At 46.8% G+C, this 19,108-nt stretch overlaps 1 protein-coding gene across 2 annotated transcripts in view; it reads left to right on the forward strand.

The window, feature by feature from the left end:
• LOC149370511 (MAM and LDL-receptor class A domain-containing protein 1-like) overlaps window positions 1-19,108 on the forward strand; it is a 170,322-nt gene that overhangs the window by 7,616 nt on the left and 143,598 nt on the right. For both annotated transcript variants that reach the window (XM_089562038.1, XM_089562044.1), the window contains exons 2-8: window positions 2,335-2,466; window positions 3,988-4,244; window positions 10,886-10,976; window positions 11,327-11,464; window positions 13,649-13,810; window positions 14,782-14,888; window positions 16,646-16,742. In XM_089562038.1, the coding sequence (XP_089418164.1) occupies window positions 2,335-2,466; window positions 3,988-4,244; window positions 10,886-10,976; window positions 11,327-11,464; window positions 13,649-13,810; window positions 14,782-14,888; window positions 16,646-16,742 (984 nt within the window). The remainder of the gene's footprint in view (window positions 1-2,334; window positions 2,467-3,987; window positions 4,245-10,885; window positions 10,977-11,326; window positions 11,465-13,648; window positions 13,811-14,781; window positions 14,889-16,645; window positions 16,743-19,108) is intronic.

Raw genomic sequence — 19,108 nt, forward strand, 5'->3', positions numbered from 1 at the left:
GTAAATCTAATGCTCGGAGAATGTAACTCGTACAAACCCAAGAAACGCTTAAAGGGGCCATGACAGCGTATTTTCGCGCATACCCTGTTTATTGCATTTAATTACAACACTGTAGATTACAATTCCCACAAGTTTCAGTTGGTTCTGTGCGGTAGATACTTTTAAAACGAATTACTTAGCTTCTTTTGCGAACTGCTTCAAAAAAATTCAAACATATTCATTCCCAAACCTATATAAGTACAGTAGAATGTACTCAACACATCACCCGCGCTACCGCCTCTGATGTAGCGTCCGCCCCACACTGTTCCACATTTCGTGCGGATACGGAACAAAACGCGAAAACCTAAAGACGCCACACACGCCATTTGAGCGGCGGGTGCCACAGCTGACCTGCGACACCCTGTAGGGCCAAGAGAACCTCATCCAGCTGGTTTGCCGGGGGGGCCGGTGCCAGTCCAGCCGTGGAATGAGGAAAAAAACCACCTACCACCCACCGGTAGCGCCTTTTTGCCTTCCTCATTCCACTGTACTCAACCACTGGTGGGGAGATCCTCCGCTCCCGCGATACCCTCCTCATCCGAAGGTAACCAGCATCTGGTTACGCATTCCTCCGTTCTCGTCATATCCTCCTGCTTCTACGGTCACCATTCTCCTATAGTGCTTCTCATTGCAACCAGGCACCGGTTTCGCCGGCCAATAGTAACTACTACTACTACTACTACTACTACTACTACTACTACTACTACTACTACTACTACTACTACTACTACTACTACTACTACTACTACTACTACTACTGGTGCTACTACTACTATAACTACTGCTTCCAATATACCGAGCCGCATCAGAGGTTCGCTGGCAATGGTGCTCAGCTGCTGACCCTAAAGACGCGGGCATTGTCCCGGTCGCGGTGATCGTGTTTTGATGGAGGCGAAATGCTAAAGGCCTGTGTGCTGTGCGATGTCAGTGCACCTTAAGGAACGTCAGGTGGCCAAAATAATCCGCAGCACTTCTCTATAGCACTTCTTCCCATATAGCCTGGGCGGCTTGGGACGTTCAGCCCCATAAGCTATAGCGAGACGGTGCCAGGAGCGCGACCTCCACAAGTGTCGCTATAAAAAGAAGCTGACCTAGTAGACAGAGAAGAGCAAACTATATTGTCTCTTGCTGTAAGCGGGTTAATGATCAGTACAAGTTTTTACTCACATTGTATCCCAGCTTGATCCCTTTAAACCTCTCACTGGGACAACTCTTCGCCATACGAGTTGAATAAACATTAAAGACAATTCACAGCGCATCCCAGCATGACCCTTTGAAACATCACGCTGGGAGCCCTGTTCGCCTTACGTGTTGAACAAATATCAAAGACAAAAGACCTAAGTTCCTATTGATAGAAGGCCGCTACTTTAGATGCATATAAAGGAATGACTGCTTGAGACACACGCAGAAAAACAAAAGCAGGACGTATTAATCGCAATACCAAGTCGTTAGACCATCCATTAAGTTACTGTACTGATGAAGACAGTGCTCTTAGTATTCGGGGACCCGTGACCAGGGAAGCGATGATGTGGCGGCTAAGGCGCAGCTCTTTTAGCGCAGTCTGCTGTGCATTTGGTGGGTGGAGCGAACGTCTCGAGGAAGGTGCTTCCGGGGCCATGTTTTAGTGTAGTTTTAGGGCCGATTTTCTTGAGCAATAATACAGGTCGCTTTCTTCCCTGGGATGCCCTGGTTTTCGGGAACTCTTTATCAAAGTACGTCAAGATGAAGGCGGACTGCTGTATGAGAGTAAAATTTGGTAGAGGTGGATGTAGATGTTTGTGAAGTCTCGGGAGTGGTGTCATTCACTATTTTTACCTATGGTCATGTAACCGCTGGAGTGCCTCCTTAGTCATGTCTTTTGTAAGCTTGTCTTTTGTCAATGACGCTCTCGGGGAGCAAATAGTTTGCCTCTGTAAACAAATACCGTGGTCAGGAAGCAAGAGGGTAAGTTATAGGGAAACAACGAGTCTTTCTGCAGGAGATATTGCGGCGCTATTCATCTAGGTAGCTTCCTGGAGCAGAATAATGCCACGCGTTTGTGGTTTAGCGCAACTCATTTATTGAATGTTACCTTCTGTGTGTCGTAAAAATTGTTTGAATGACAACTAAATAAAAGCGTGCTTTCTTGATGAGCGCTTGACAGATGCTTGAATTAGGGAACGGTTCTTCACTGAAACAGCAAAGCATCTCACTTTTGATATCTTTATTTTTTTATGTTCTTTTAATAGTTGCGTGGCACCACCCCAAATTGCAATTCAATACTGTAGGCATTACCCCCTGTGTCTCCTATCGCAGATACATGCACTTTCGAGAATGGCCACTGCGACCAGTGGGTGTCCAGCGACTGCAGTGGAGGGGCTTGCTTCGAGGTGCGCAAGGTGTCCGACATGAAGCATGGTCCCACCGTAGACCACACGACGCACACAGGTGAGCATGCAAAGACAGCAACTTTCCCATCTTTCGTACTACCATGCATACAAGGGCTAAATGGTGACGCAATGAAGATTCTTGTGCCTTAAAAGGCCACATTCGTTGTTTAATTTTTAAAGCTTATATTTTCTTTTCATTTTTTAATCATAAATTTTAAAGCAAACAGATTATTCACATATAGAAAGAAGACAGAGCACATAATTACAGACACGATTTTCGGAGAGGAACTGCTGCTAAAATGCCCAAAACGTTCATGTTGGAAAGATGTAAGATTGCATAGAATGCCCCAGCTAAAAATGACCAAACTTTAAAAAGAGACTGAGCGGCCAAGCCGAGTGAAAGCGAATGTATGCTGTTATCTAGGTTTGGTTTGGTTTGGCTTATTGGAGTTTAAAATCCCAAAGCCACTCAGGCTATGAGAAACGCCGTAGGGAAGGGCTCCGGAAATTTCGACCACCTGGGGTTGTTTAACGTGCACTGAAATCGCACGGTACACGGGCCTCTAGAATTTCGCCTTCATCTAAATTCAGCCGCCGCAGCTGGGATCGAACCGCGTCTTTCGAGTCAGCAGCCGAGTGCCGTAACCACTGAGACATCGCGGCGGAGCTGCTGTTATCTAGAGAAGCGTGGCTTGGTGAGCAGTATTTTGTTCGTTCTGGAAACGTAGTTGCTATGTAAAGCTAGCGGCCTAACATTCAAATATTGCTCTCAGAAAAAAGTGTCAAAGGTGAAACTTCACCTCTACTAGAGTCATCTAAAAGAGCCAAGTGCGCTTTTCTCCAGAGCATTGTCCCCGACGAGGCTCAGCGTGTGCACTGGGCGCCAGCAGCTGTCAAGCGGTCGCTGTTGTATATTGCCCGCTTTTTTTTAAAGCTGATAAAAATATCAGCTTAAATTGTAATTGGTGCAAACATAGCAGGCAGCTGTCTTTAAAGACAACCCTCAGCATTTGAATTGACACTGTTGGGCGTAGTATTCAAGAAGTCAAGCAAGCTCCCAGGAGTTGCTGCTCCCACTTAGCCAATGTAGGGGTGTCATAACATGCGACCCGAAGTTCACGCGTCTAAATCGCTTGTGCGAATGGCTTGTCATATGCAACGATCGCGGTCCTCTTTCCAGGATTGGCCAGAAGTACTTCACAGGAGGCTGAAATTGAGTTCCTTGCCTAGCCGACATTTTTCGCACATTCGGGATCCTGCCTTATGCGCATTCATTACTTCGCCTAAGAAGTGCCGCGGTCAATAGTCGCATTTAGCAGTGCCGTCATTTCAATATGCAGAAGTGAAAAGGCGCTAATATAATTTTTTTCGCAGTTGTTAGCTGGAGCATTATTCATGAAGCTAAAAAATAAGGTTCCGACAAAATATCAGTCAGAAAGCCTGTACGGAAGTGGGCAAAAAAAGGATAAATTCAGAAGTCACATTTTACTCTCTAAACATGAAGTGCTACTGGAGTAAACTCGGGAGAATTTAAAACCGGAATATTTCATGATTGTTTTCTTTCGCCTAAAAAATACAGAGGATGGTTCATGCGCCTACGCTACCACCGGTACCGCTACCTCAGATGGCTCCCCCGTGGCCACACTCTTTCACAAGGCCCAAGGACCGCTGTGCTTCACGGCCTGGTACCACCAGTTTGGCACAGACCGCAGCCAGATCATTTTCTCCGCAGAGAAGGAGGCCGGTGTGTTTAGCGACTTCTACGCCACCCAGCCGGAGGCCGCTGGCCGGTGGCATCGGGTGCGCTACTCGGAGGAGCATGCAGGAGAAGTTAAGGTGGGTTCTTGCGTTGATGACGTTTCTTGCGCTCTGCATGCCATAGATGCACACGGTTCCACATTCCAAAGGTTTTCGGACATGGAGTGATAGGGTGAACGACCAAGTACGCTATATGAAAAGGAGATAGAACCGGATATTTTGCTCATTCCGTTTTTATCTCTTCATCTGAAGAGGCCTGGTGGTGTCTAGGAGAGCAGTATCTCCGCGATTTTGTTTTCCCTGTGGAGTAAGCAAAACCTGAATTTTAAAACTGACAATGCCACGTTGACAATAGCTTACCATGAGTTTGACCGCATTGAGGAAGGAGGACGCTGTTACAAACCGAGGTCCTGTGGGCCGGATTTGAGTTGAATGTTTGCCTGACGTGAGACACCCAGCACTGCTGCGGGTCATGAATTAGGTATGCCTGTACGAGGTCCACGTACTGTGCGATGTAAGTGCACGTTAGAGAACTCCAGGTGTTAGACATTTCCGGAGCCCTTTACTACGGCGTCCCTCATAGCCTTAGTCTCTTTAAAACGTTAAACCCCGGAAAACCAAACCAAACCAAACCAATGTCCGCGCTTAACAAGCGTTGATTTCTTAATTTTTTTACATGCTTGTTTCGGCTATGGTGTTTCTCGAAACTTAAGAACCAGGCTTTATAGGAATAACCGCTTTAAAACGGCCACGCTCAGCAAGCGTGATCACATGTTCTGGTTAATTCTTGTCAGGCATGGAAAACTTCTCCACGCCCTCATCCCTCCCCGCTGGAGTTTATTTCGTACAGACGTCAGAAACTGGCGATTCCGTTGACACCTCTGAGCGCGAGCGTTAGGTGCTGTTTGGTCAGAAAGGGTGTGGGATGCAAAAATGTCTGCAGAACATGCTATTTCCTGCCATGAGGAGGCCCATTCTTAAAAGTTAGCGTAAAAAATATAAAAAATATTAATCTGGGGACCAATGGTTAGTGTTCCGTCCTTTATGATGTGGTGTTATAACTGGAACAGCCTGGAAACAGCCTTCATCACGATGCGAGATAGTCCACAGCAGGACAAAACATCCTTACAGTAATTGACCTTGACATGCTCTTGCGCCATCATCTTGCATATGCAAACTCTATCTGCATCACACTGTTTCATTCTCGGTCGCCGCCGAGTATTTTGTCCTCCCACCTCTTCCGCGTGCCCTGCGCTGCCACTGCGTCTTCCTAACAACGGAGCCAGTACAACGGTTTTATTTTGCGCATTGCTTATGTGGCCCGTTCCCCTTCGATGTGTAGTTTCTCCTTGTTAGAAAGTGAGCAAATAAAAGCAAATAATTTTGATATTACTGCAGTAGATGCATGTAGAAATAGTTGAGGCAGAGGGACTAACAATGTACAGGGTGGTCCAAAATATGTGCGAACACGGCTCAGCGTGGCCGCGCTCCGCGGCGCGTCAGGGCTTCCGGTGTGGCCGCAGACGACGACGTGTAGCAGACGACGACACGAAGCACCGCCTTCGGGCCCATGTGCGCCTGCGCCGCGTAGCTTCGATGCGCGCCGCGGAGCGCGGCCACGCTGAGTCGTGTTCGCACATATTTTGGACCGCTCAGCGTGGCAGCGCTCCGCGGCGCGTCAGGGCTTCCGGTGTGGCCGCAGACGACGACGTGTAGCAGACGACGACACGAAGCACCGCCTTCGGGCCCATGTGCGCCTGCGCCGCGTAGCTTCGATGCGCGCCGCGGAGCGCGGCCACGCTGAGTCGTGTTCGCACATATTTTGGACCGCTCAGCGTGGCAGCGCTCCGCGGCGCGTCAGGGCTTCCGGTGTGGCCGCAGACGACGACGTGTAGCAGACGACGACACGAAGCACCGCCTTCGGGCCCATGTGCGCCTGCGCCGCGTAGCTTCGATGCGCGCCGCGGAGCGCGGCCACGCTGAGTCGTGTTCGCACATATTTTGGACCGCTCAGCGTGGCAGCGCTCCGCGGCGCGTCAGGGCTTCCGGTGTGGCCGCAGACGACGACGTGTAGCAGACGACGACACGAAGCACCGCCTTCGGGCCCATGTGCGCCTGCGCCGCGTAGCTTCGATGCGCGCCGCGGAGCGCGGCCACGCTGAGTCGTGTTCGCACATATTTTGGACCGCTCAGCGTGGCAGCGCTCCGCGGCGCGTCAGGGCTTCCGGTGTGGCCGCAGACGACGACGTGTAGCAGACGACGACACGAAGCACCGCCTTCGGGCCCATGTGCGCCTGCGCCTCGTAGCTTCGATGCGCGCCGCGGAGCGCGGCCACGCTGAGTCGTGTTCGCACATATTTTGGACCACCCTGTACATATGATATTTAGAGATCGCAGAAACTCTCGCAGTCTCTTGTTAAATATTCGATCCTCCCCGTAAAGTAAAAATGCACGTTGCTAATAATTAGCTGAAACACACGCAGTCAGTCACCGAAATGAAGTGTCGGGGGTCGCACGACTATCACTTTGTGACAATGTTCACAGAACTCCGCCGCCTGAGGAGGGAACTGGGGGCGAATGTCAGGCTTCATGATCTTCAACCGGAATTGGTGCCATTTCACGCACCCCATCTTTCCTCCTAAATTTCCCTTCTAGGGTCTCTTTTATGAACTATCGCCTTTTAAAAACTGTAGATATCGTCCTCACCTCCATTAATTGTGGATATCGAGCTCCAACTTCTTAACCATTGATTTAGTATCTTCTGCGGTTCGATGCACACTGAGCTTAAAAAGAGCAGTCATGCGAAGAAGACAAGGAGATACTGCTCTCATATCTTATGCAGGGAAAACACTTAAACTATCACCACCGAGCTTCGAACTAAAAAAAAAAAAAAAACAGGTGTATTGGGAAAACCGTAGATTGGGATGTCTTGCAGTAACGTTATGTTACCCTTCTTCAAGAAGAACGAACAATCCTTCCAACTAGGGCCGCAAAGCCCATAAAGTACAGCGAAAACCGAATTCTACGGCTCAGTTTAGTGCTCAGCCATAACCAGAAAACTTATTGTCCACTAATGGATCCACAGATCACCAAGAGACAGGCGCCATAATACAATAAGTGAGGAAATAAATACTCTATGATTACAATGGTTGGTTGGTTTATGGGATTTAACGTCCCAAAGCGACTAAGGCTATGGAGACGCCGTAGTGGAGGGCTCCGGAAATTTCGACCACCTGGGGTTCTTTAACGTGCACTGACATCGCACAGTACACGGGCCTCGAATTTCTCCTCCCAAGAAATTCAGCCGCCGCGCCGGGATCGAACCCGCGTCTTTCGGGCCAGCAGCCGAGCACCATAGCCACTAAGCCACCGCGGCGGCTAATGATTACAATGAAACGAAACTAAGCTGTACACTGAATTAGAAACAAAAGTGCTCTTTAATTCCTAAATAGTCATGTATGACTTGGAAACAGTCATGACATAGGCACCATTGAGGCGGATGATGATGAAAACATTTATTGAAAGCCACAATGCCTTAGTTGAAGGGAAGGCTGATCGGGTCCCTATTCCGGGACGCTGTTGGTGAAAGCCGCTGCCCGTGCTCTGGCGACGAGGGCTCGTTGTTCCTCGAGGTCCGAGCTGGACAGGGCTGCCTCCCAGCCCTCCCGCGTTGGCTGGGAATAATTTCCTGGCTGAGGTGGAGCGTCTTCGTGCCGAAGAAATTTTCCCTGCCGACACAATCTCAGAGCACGCTCAGCGTCGTGCTTAATTGCAGTCATGGACAAAAGTTTGAAAATATATCTGCGCGTTTAGTGAAAGCAAGTCAATGAAAGACATAGAGTGATGTGGAGAAATATACGTGCCCCCTCTGGTGGAACGAATACCAGCAGACTGGCTGGCGAGATCACGCAGAATAACTTTTTTTTTTCGCGCGTCTGCATTCTGTAAACTTTTGTACAGGTGAGTGAACTACGTTCGAAGGACTGACGCTAAAGACCACAGCGAAGTTGTCTCAAGAATTAGCGTCACGCGCCACCTGTTTTTAAATAAAAGCTTCCACTACGGTCGCTGCCTATCGAACCATTATTGCTTCACAGCTAACAGTGATGCCAGTACACTCTGCCGAAGAAAGGGAAGCTAACAGCAAGAAACAAAACAGGAAGTCTCCATAGCGCATAATATATACGAATACTAAAGCATGTTGCCGGTGGCAGGACCGCCAACAGCATAATTCCAGTATGTATATGCGTGGTCTAGATAAGTGGGACGCGAACTCGCAGCTATCTAAGAGCGTGTTTTGTGTTGCTGTGACTTATCTTTTTTTTATGATACCTGCAGGGCAGCGGGGCGGGCTCTGACCAAGTTAGCGAAAAATCATGCCTATTCATGCTCACGTGGTACTCAAAACGTCATACATGCCTCACTGGCATGCGCATCATGCCTAAAACAGGCTTGAGGGTAGGGTTAATCGTGCACTCTTTAGGATTGTATATATAAGCATGAAGGAACATTTTTAATTCATTGATCACCTCTTGGAATGCTTCAATATTGGTCCCCTAAAACTTTAAATAGTGCGGAAATAATGTAAATAATAGAAAATAATTGTGCGCCGGACTGAGCAGAAATAAAAAAACCATCGGCACGAAATCTGAGGGAAGATATTCAGGATCCATAGCGGTGAGCAAAGACAGGCAACACATCATAATACATTGCAGTGGCACGTGTGGTTGGACCTCAGCGAGTCACTCGGGTACGAAATGCTTGATTGTAGGGCTTTCTGTCGTATTTGTGTGTAACTGATATTGAAGCTATTCGTTTTTCAGTAGATTGCGTTGTTTGTTGAATTGTGTATACTCTTTATGAAATTTGTTCCTAAGCCTATTTATTGCATCAGCCAGAGTGATCGATCAAATATTGGCCGCTACTCTGGAACGTTGGTTTTAAACATAGAAAGTGTATTTTGCTGAAGCAGAGGTGAGGTTGCCTGATTCCAAGGCTGCGGCATTGAATCGGGGAACGGCGGCTGCATATTGCAGGGGGAGAAATCCGAAAAAGGCCTCCATGCTCTGCGATTATGCACAGGTTAAAGGACGCCAGATTGTCTTAATCAATCCCAAGTCTTCCACTATAGCTTCTGTGATATATGCCATTGATCAATTCGGGATAATAAACATTCGATATGGCACTTAAGGGCGTATTGTAGATTATTCTGAAGACGGCGTAAGTAATTATGTGACTTGAATTTCACCGCCAGATATGTGCGAAAATGCTCGACAAAAAGCCTTTTGGGGCATCACGAGTATCTACTAACGGCGAAATTTTTCGGAACGAATGCTGCTTTGATATACACAATAAAAATATATTCAGAATAGTGCCTGACAAAGTAAAAAGATGCTTTTTAGCATCATCTTGGGGAGTGGCACGCCCAGCGTCAAATATTTGCTTTCTGTAGCCATGCCTCCGGTCACCGCAGCCGAAGTCTCTGACACTGCGCTCGAATGGTCCTGCAGAATCGACTCAGAATCTCAGGCGTTGTGGACGCTTTAGCGCGAAATAATACCACTCTTCCGTAAAACCGCCCTGAGCGGTATTTCCAAAAAAGTTTATTTAAAAATCTTGCCATTGGCCTAACTGGCGAGAAAAGCGGGCACTAAGAAAAAACAATCTAGCCGACAGTAAGCTGCAAACAATGTCGTTAGAGTTCATGCTACCTGAAATACACCATGAGGAATTTAGACGCGCAAGCTGCGCGTGCGAACTGCCTCTGTGTTTAACGCTTTATATACGTGTTCCGCATGAAAATCTGACTCAAAAGTGATCAAGCCAGCGGGCTGTGGCACTTGCCAGCTCTAGCAGAATTTAGGACCGAAGAGGATTAAGGCTTGAATGACAAGTAACCGTAACACCGTACAAATATCTACGACACAAAGGCAACCATAAAAACCTTGTTACGAGAACAGACACTGCGAGCTGTAGAGATTTTTTGAGCAAATAATGCAGCCGAATTTCAAGAAGCCTGGAAGTTATGTGCGGCCTTATTTCACACTGGTGCGTTTTAAGCTTACCATCCTCTTTATCCGTGTCGCATATACTAAGAACACAAATAACACAGAGGCAGATTTATTGGTAAAGTAAAGGGGAGGCGTTCGCCTGCACTCAAGCGAAAATTTTTTTTGAGAGATAGCTATGCTAGACCAACAGTTTCCATAAAAGGCGTCGAAGACATGAATGATTCACATGGGACCGGCCCCATAACTACCCCCTCCAGGACCCACCCACAAAGTCTGCCCTGCTACAACACCGGAAACAGCAGCACAAGGCTTCACGATCATTAATCTGTAACTTTTTTTTTTCGTCACATTCGTGCGTTTCTATGCTCCGTCACTCTCAACATGCCATGCTTGCAGCGAAATGCAGATCCGCATGTAATGACGTTGTGGATATCGGTCGCAGTCTATTTCTCAGCGCCTCTCTACTCCTATTGAAAAAAAGGCACACTGAGATGCAGCTTTGAGCAGTCAGTATTAGCCCGTTATCATATTTCTAGTCTTCATCGAAATAGTGATTTATTGCTGTGAACTGCACTTGCCATGTAACAAGTTTCTCTAATCGTTCTTCGGCAACATGTGTTACGCTAAAGGAGTATTGTTCACTGTTAAACTCTACCTGGATTTTGTTGCTCAGAAAAAGGGAACTCTCCTTTTCTTCAAAATGCGCAGATCCATTTACGCTACCACATGAGTGACACGTTGGAGAGGTCATCTTTGGCCGTGGATGACTTGACCGTGGAAAGCGGGGAGTGCCCAAGCGGTAAGAGGAGCACGCTGAGATTGTGATGCATTAGAGATTATCTTGCAGAAACCGAAGGCTTCTACACAGTTTCTGATTTTTCTGCATTATTATGACTTTTAGCACTGCTCTTTCAACCTCTGAATGCATTTTCGTCATCGGTTTTCCAAGACGCTACATCTTACTGTATACCATCATTAGAAACGTTGTTTGGCTTGCTCAATGTTTCAGTTTTTTCACACGTCAGCGAAGTGTTACTGTAAAGGATGAAGGCAGTTCATTGTCCCCTCGAGGTATTAACCAGTGATAGTAGCCTATTGACTTCGCCTTGCTAGTGCACGCAGTAACTGTTATTTCGGGATCAACTTCAGAGCCACAGGACGGTTCCTGCGACTTCGACTGGGGCGAAACTTGCGGCTACGTACTTGACAAATCTCACAACCTTTGGAAGCTTGGTGATGGTCGAAAAGGGTTCTTCCTCCCCGACTACTCGTCTGGCGGAATGCTTGGTGAGTAACCGCTGCTCCTGAAGCCCGAACAGCTAACGTTTTTCGATATAGTTGTAGTTTCACCATGTGCACATCAGCCTAATTTAGTTCCTTGAGAGCTATATGCGGCCGTAGGGCGCCGCCAAACGCTGCAAAATACCTCTCTGACGCTGCTCATAGCTGGGACTGTAGAGCTCAGAAACACTACCCTCAAAAATCTTCGTTTGTGCCCTCATATCTCGTTATAAAAAACAAAAAAAAATCAGTGGGCGTAATCGGTACCCGGTGGAGCGAGTTTTCAGCCCAGGGGTTGAGGTTTTTATTAACGCATATATTGTGGTCGATAACATCTCTCTCTCTCTCTCTCACTCACGCACGCACGCACGCACGCACGCACACACACACACACACACACACACACACACACACACACACACACACACACACACTCACGCACGCACGCGCACACACACACACACACACACACACACACTCACGCACGCACACACACACACACACACACACACACACACACACACACACACACACACACACACACACACACACACACGCATGAAGTGCTAAGACTTCCATTGTTTTCTACAATAGTCGTTCTTCGACTAACACACTTCTCCCGTGCTGCGCTCCGAGCGAGCAGCGCTGCCGCGGAGCCTGTCCTTAGGTGACGAATTTCAAAACAGCCGCTACATATGGAAGTGCCACATTTTTCGGCTCCATGCCTAATTCTTTCAACGGTACCCGCCCTCCTGTGCTCAGTCTGCTGGTCACGCCGACGGCCTAATTAGAGAAACCTACGTCCAACCCAAGGAACTGGCGCTTAGCAGCTGAGCAGAGCTGCGTCTCCACGGCGGGGATGTTTTTACTTGATTCAATCATAACTTGAGGTTCATGCTTTTCCGCACTGCAAAATCCACAGAGAGGGCGCGGTGTCGTGGCCAGAAGCAGTCATTAGCAAAGGCGCGGTAGTCGCCTTAGAGTAAGGGGAAAGGGTTATAGCACAGTGAAGGACATGATTAAAAAAGCGGTGAAGGGGGCAGGGGCGTAAGAGTTCAGGTGGCGCTGCGCCAGCGGAGCTCACGATAAACTGATCACGCTGAGGGTGGGTACTGTCTGACAGTGGATTAAGAGAAAGATTACGTGGCAGTGTGAATTGGCCCTTCGACAGGTATATGTAGGTGATATTACAAGTCGCTGCTTATATTCCTCTTGGCGCAGTGCTGCTGCTGAAGCGTGGTGTGAGCTTTGCTTTGGCAAAGTAAAAAATCTGCGGGAATTTATGGGCCAAGAACAAAGTATATGCGTACGCAGGATAGTGATGTGGCATTCTGAAATGTTTTTGAAGAAGATCACTTATTAAAAAACAAGCAAAAAAATCGTTTCGATGCGGTTCTGATGTTCTCATTTAATCATGGTATAGATAAGTGTGCTCGACAGCTTTCAATTTTTAAGCGGAAATATTTGTTCATTCACAGCAATGTTACAATTCAGTTAGAACTTATATTCAATAATATATTGCCATGAACTACAGCCTAACGGATGTTTAATAACATCGCTCTAAAGGCTCATCTCCATGGACACATCCCAGGCGCACGAGCGCAGTGCCAACGCGCCGCGGCGCGGCGCCACAAGCGTCGGAAAAGATACACAACTCAATGGCCTGTCGCCTCCTGTCTCTGGTACTTGCGCTCAGCTCAGCGAAGAAAACGGCGCGAATGGCCGTACCGGATGCCGAGAGGACTGCGTTCTCCGATTGGTTACACCGACCGCAAACCAGCGAGCCACCTCCGGCGCGGGCGCGAGCGCGGCGCGAACATCTGACGTGTACTGATATTTGCCAAGCGCCAGCGCCAGCTCGCGTCTGCGCCTCGCGCATGCGCAGACTGGCTCCGGCGTACGATGGTACGCGTAGGCGTTGTGCTCGTGCGCCTCGGATGGGCCCATAGAGAAGCGCCTTAAGTTAATTTATCAGGAAACGGGGAAAAAGACGACGACCGCACTGATCAGGACTTTGTGCGCTAGAGAGAACACTTGGCGATTTCCCGTTTTTTTTTTAGTTATAAGGCTCTTAAACGCCACTTGATTGACGGTCACATTATATTATTAAAAAACCCGGAGGTTACGCTCTGTATTCAAAGGAATCAATTGTGTATTGTGTGTTTAGCGATTGATTTGTTTTCTCCACAGGTGGTCTCGCATACATAGAAGAAAGAAATGGTTCGGTACAAACCTTCCTTTCGCCACCGCAGCTACCTGGACGATCGGACGTACAGTGCCTCAGTTTTCAGTACTATATTCCTGACATTCCACTCGCTGCGGAGAACTACCGAATCAAAGTCCTAACAGCAGGTACTAGCAATACATATGTTAACACTCCTTCGCAGTCTTTTCCTATGGTAATTTCCTTTCTTGTCGTAATCGTCTAGGGCAGTTCGTTTTCGGGTGAAAAGCCGATTTTACCCGATTCTTGCACCCCTATCATTTCGTTTAAAAATCGAATTAAACTCGATTTCTGTCCACAAATAAGCCTTCTAGAGGATGTTGTTTTTCCACTATGGAGAGGTGAAGGCACCGCAAGTTTTTTTGGACGTCTAGTGCATATTCCAGAGGGGTGTCTTCCGTCAACGGGGGATATTAAACCTCCTTTAACCGCAGTTGTCTTGAGGCGGATGAAATGAAAAATAGTTCAAAAATCGCCATCCAGAAGCCAGAGGGCGAAACATGGCTACCGACGAGGTGTGTTATAAGAGTCACTGTTTAAGCGCCACCTACGATAACGACACCTTCATCCAAGGACCTTGTGCGCTTGAAATGGTCGCTTTGATGTTGAATGTTCGCACTGTACAAAAAAGGGCAGTCTGGTCTTGTGCAGACGCGGAAGAGCTCCAAGATAAATTGATAACGGATAAATATTTGTAATAAATTCCGAAAGAAAATCTTAAGTGTTCGACAGTATATTAGAGAAACCAGCGAGTTCAATGTTGCTTATGATATAATGAGCAAATGACCCGAACAAACCTACACAAAGAAATTTTTTTCCCTGATTAATCTCATTAGCACCCAGATTTGAGCTCAAGAAATATCGCCCGATTTTTACCCCTGTGTTTCAGAAAAATACAACCCCTAAAAGAAGGGTCTTATGTTTAATTAGTATAAGTCTATAAACACCTTACTCCGAGAAGCTACCGCCATGGTTTATTCATTCAACGATACCACTGTTTTGGCAACTATTAAATCTCCGTTGCCACCGAGCTGCTTCAGGTTTCTAGAAAGCCCAGTCGCCAAATATAACTCTTTCCATTTTGTCTGCATGCTTACAGTTGGCCCACGAGACTATCACACGATTTGGCAGCGGCCATCCAAAGAGTTGATCCGGGGCGCTTGGACTGCAGTGGACGTGGCGTTCAAGGAGAAAAAAAGCTTTCACGTAAGGATCCGTCCCGAGCCCGACTTGATGGCGGCCTTTGTAACTTAGAAACCTCAAGGAGTCCTAAGATCAGACTTGTGCCCCAGGGCACTTTAATAGCTTTATTCATGTTTAAATTGTGCGGTCAATCGGCCTACTATCAAGTGAACCTTTATTAGAGGAATATATGAGGATGCTCGGTGTGCTTTGGGGCTCTGGCCTGGTAGCCCGGGTGAGGCAAAAACATGTGACATGGGTGCCTCGGAGTGAAGTAATAGTTGGTGGCAAACAAGTCGGCGAAGATAGTATAGAACCTATCGGAGTAGTACTCTCTTGAGCAAATGATCAGTTTATTGAAATTTTTGACTTCTTTGAGCGTAGGGTGGCAACGAATATCACACGACAAACTAAGCATCATTACTTGCTAATAGTGAAAACAGAGGCCTTCTCAGAAAGCAGTACTTCTGCATGTCGCTGGAAGCCTCAAATTTCTCGCTGCCTCCTCGTTACCAGCTTGAGAGTACTGATGGTTGCTATGACAGTACCTTGACGATTTCTGCAACGTCGATGATATTTGGGCAGATTTCTCAGATGCAGCAAAGCTTACGAACTACATCAAAGTATTTGCAGAGAAGACCGTCACTAAGTGGTTCTCGCTTTCTACCTCTTAATCTGTGTGGCTCATTCGACTGAGATCAATGGAGGCCTAACTGCCTTTCTCAAGGCTAGTTTGGTTCGGTATGAGAGATAAAATAAAACATCAAGACGTTATGGCACTGATCACCTGCCGAAAAATTTTAGAAGGAGAACAAAGAGGATATGTAGCCACTCATTCTTCTCGTAGGGTTTCGAATCAGATTTGTTAACGGACACAACACTAACAAGTTCTTGTTTGATATCTTCGCGTGTTTACGCAAGAAGCATGCACTGAAATTGGTATCGCTACAAGGACAGAGTTGAATTGCTGTGCGATAGCCTCAGGAGTTTCTGTCCGGCTGCACAACAGGGAACACGTTCATCAGTTCTGGCTCCTCTCGGCAAACCAAAAGCCTGCAAAGCGTTGTGTACAATTTCGAGGTCATCCGGCCTGCAAAAAAGCAGTTAATTTGGCTTGTAGACTCTTTTTGAACATCTGTTATTGTGTTTCCGGTGCTAAAAAATATTTTCCTCGTCTGCTGTTTATTTCTAACTGTTGCATATCTGAATCTATGGTATTTTCCACTAAAATAGCGACTGCAAGACATGTACCACAATTAGAATGCAGTCACTTATGAGTCCGTGCCTCATTTCTATTCCGTAATGTCGCTGTCTTGCAATATTCATACACGGCGAAGAGTTGCTTCGAAAATATGCAAGTAGGAGGTTCTGACGACACCAACGGTTGTCTCACTCTCAAAGGACGCTTCATTGTCGCCGCTAGAGATGAAGTAAACAGCGGTAAAAAAAGAAAGAAACAAACCAGGCAGCAGATCAGAAACCACGCACGACTGTGGGCCAAAGTTTTCAAAGCATATATTAAATCGCACGAGGTGGTGGCACACTGAGAAACCACGAGACAGAAAACACCAAACACTTCAAAAGAGAGCGTCTCCGAGGGGCTGATGCAGTGACATGTTCTCATTCGGAGACTTCTGGTCTTGCTATTCGTTAATGTTGGTATAAGTTCAGACACAAACGTAAAAACGATATTGAGTTGAGAAATAAAGTTTCCGTAAAAATGAAATATTGAGTTGCGAAATAAAATTTCCTGCCAACGTTAGGTGATATTGTTTGTGCAGATGCTCTTCGCCTTCTCCATAACTTCGAACAGCAGCCCAAAAAAAGGCTTCTGCGCCATAGACGACATAAGGCTACACGACTGCAATGGCAAAAGAGGTAAGTCGTCATCAACAGTCTCCTGGTGGCAAATTCTTCGAGAAGTGAAATGCAGCAGGCTAACAGATTTACTATAGCGTTTGATAGAATAACGTTACTGATCGGTCCTCAAACGTGCCGGAAAAGTTTCCTCATCAGGAAAGTCTTTTTTTTTTGTAAACAAATAAAGTTAATTCCATCTCCTCATCTCCGAGCCGACTCTGCGCTAATAAATGACACTGATAACTCCATTCCAAGCTGCCAAAAACCTACTTTGTACGTACCGCATACAGTGCACCTAGATATTTTGTATAGCGTCGGTTAACAGTACTTTTTGCGGGGCTAGTTTGTGTGATATTGTGTTCAAGAAAGTAAAAACAGCGCTAAATTGTACACATATATGTTTTTTGTACACAGATTTTTAGATATGTTGATGATTTTTTAGTGATTTTAAAGAGACATGACATAGGCCGCTATGAGGAGACTGCTATGAACATTTTATAAATGTTCGCACAACATGGGAAGGGGCTCTCTTTCACATTTGAGCTTCCTGAACAGGACCGCCTCCAGTTTTTGGACCTTAATATTAAGCTGGGGGACGGAAGTGTTTGCTGGTGCTACCTGCCCAGGACCAATAAAGATTTTTTACCGTATGATTCGGCTCAATCCAAAACTGTTAAGAGGGCTATCGCCACCCTTTCTATGGAATCAGCACTCGTCAAGTCGTGCCCTCACATGATGCGGGCGAGCTTCCATGGCGAGGTGAACAGACTGCATAAAGCAAGGTTCCCTGACCACGTCTTGGCTGCCGTAACCGATGCATTGCTACAGAAACTTAAGGGCAAGCCAAAGGGGCAACGGCGGAAAGAACCTTTCGGGGAAGCCAAACCAGTCGTGGTACCGTATATGCACAAGGTGTTCCACAATTTAAAACGAGTTGGTAACAAGTACGGAGTCCCCATGGTCTTCTCCGCCCCCTGCAAATTGGCCAAGATGTGCCCCAAGATTAGCAGCGGTGCTAAAGGAACATCTGGGTGGGGGAAGAAGCACTCAAAGTCCTGCGTGAGGTGTGCCACGGGAGTGGTCTACGAGATCCCCCTTACATGCGGCAGGTGTACGTCGGTCAGACTGGACGCTGCGTCAACGAGTGTGCCGGGGAACATAGAAGGTCGTTAGGGAACGCATCAGATTCGTTCTAAAACCTACCCGCCCATTGCCGCTCTTGCATTAATGAAAATAAAAAGCACTGTGCACCGCGATTCGAAGATATTAAAATTCTAACCAGAAGTAAGGATAGATTAGCTCGCGAACTGGCAGACGCCTTTTTATCAAAGAGAGGGGTGGCATGTGCGTCAGCGCCACTTCTATCTCCCTACGAGGAAGTGAGCACAGATTGTTAAAAAATACGCGATTATGAGAAGTTATCGTCCTTGTGTATGTGTGTGTTTTTGCCATGTAAGGAATGCGCATGCGTTCACCTTCTTCAGGCTATATATATGCAACATGTGGCTTTCAATAAACTTAGTTGGAGTCAGCGCCCGTCCTGTCCGTCTTTCTGTGTGGTTTGTGTACAATTTAGCGCTGTTTTTACTTTCCTGAACGGAGCGTCTGTTAAGTGGGAAAGTGTCCTTATTTTTGTTTGCTTAGCCTTTTTAGGGCAAGCTGCGACCATCCTAAGCCAGCATAATTTTATTTGAACTCTCGACCTGTGTTTTGCGGCCCTGGAAGAGTACATTTTTCCTCTCTTTCTACTCAGGTAGCCCCCCTAACCGTGTAATCTTTATTCCGCACTAAAGTGAATTTCCTTGCCTTCACTTCAGTGACCTTCCATTCGGGGAACCGCTCCTTTAGCAGCAAATGGGAGGTGTAAAATTTATTGAAAAGGAAATTTCTATGCCATTCCAATGCGTTTTAGTAAGCAAAATGGCCTCATGTTTTTGAAGATGTTTTCAAGCTGCATCAGGAAGAAAACAAGGCTTAAAATAAAAATTTTTAGGTTTACTTGATGTACTTTTCTTGCGGCATGAAACATCGCGGGCTTACTTCCGCTAAATCACTGCAAACTTAAATTTATTGTTTCGCTTACACTGATCATTTGTTCGTGTTGTTTTAAAATGAGGCTAAGTTTCTCTCTTTTGATTAATTCGATGCTCTCCTATCCTACTAGTAATCATTAGGCGCTCTTAGTTCGCGGCAAATTCAGGGGAACATCAGGCAGAAACCCTAAGGAAGACGAGAAAAAACAGGAAGTCGAACTCGTCCAAAATGTATGGTCTCTTTCACAAAAAGCCAACAGCTAAAACCACACACTGGCCCCAAAACCAGAGCAGCTTCGCTTTCTGTTGCCTGAGGTTACTCCCCCCTATTCCCCGCAACATATCGCGCTG

This window comes from Amblyomma mixtum, chromosome 1 (assembly GCF_055824585.1).
Source record: "Amblyomma mixtum isolate Tamu chromosome 1, ASM5582458v1, whole genome shotgun sequence".
NCBI lineage: Eukaryota > Metazoa > Arthropoda > Arachnida > Ixodida > Ixodidae > Amblyomma > Amblyomma mixtum.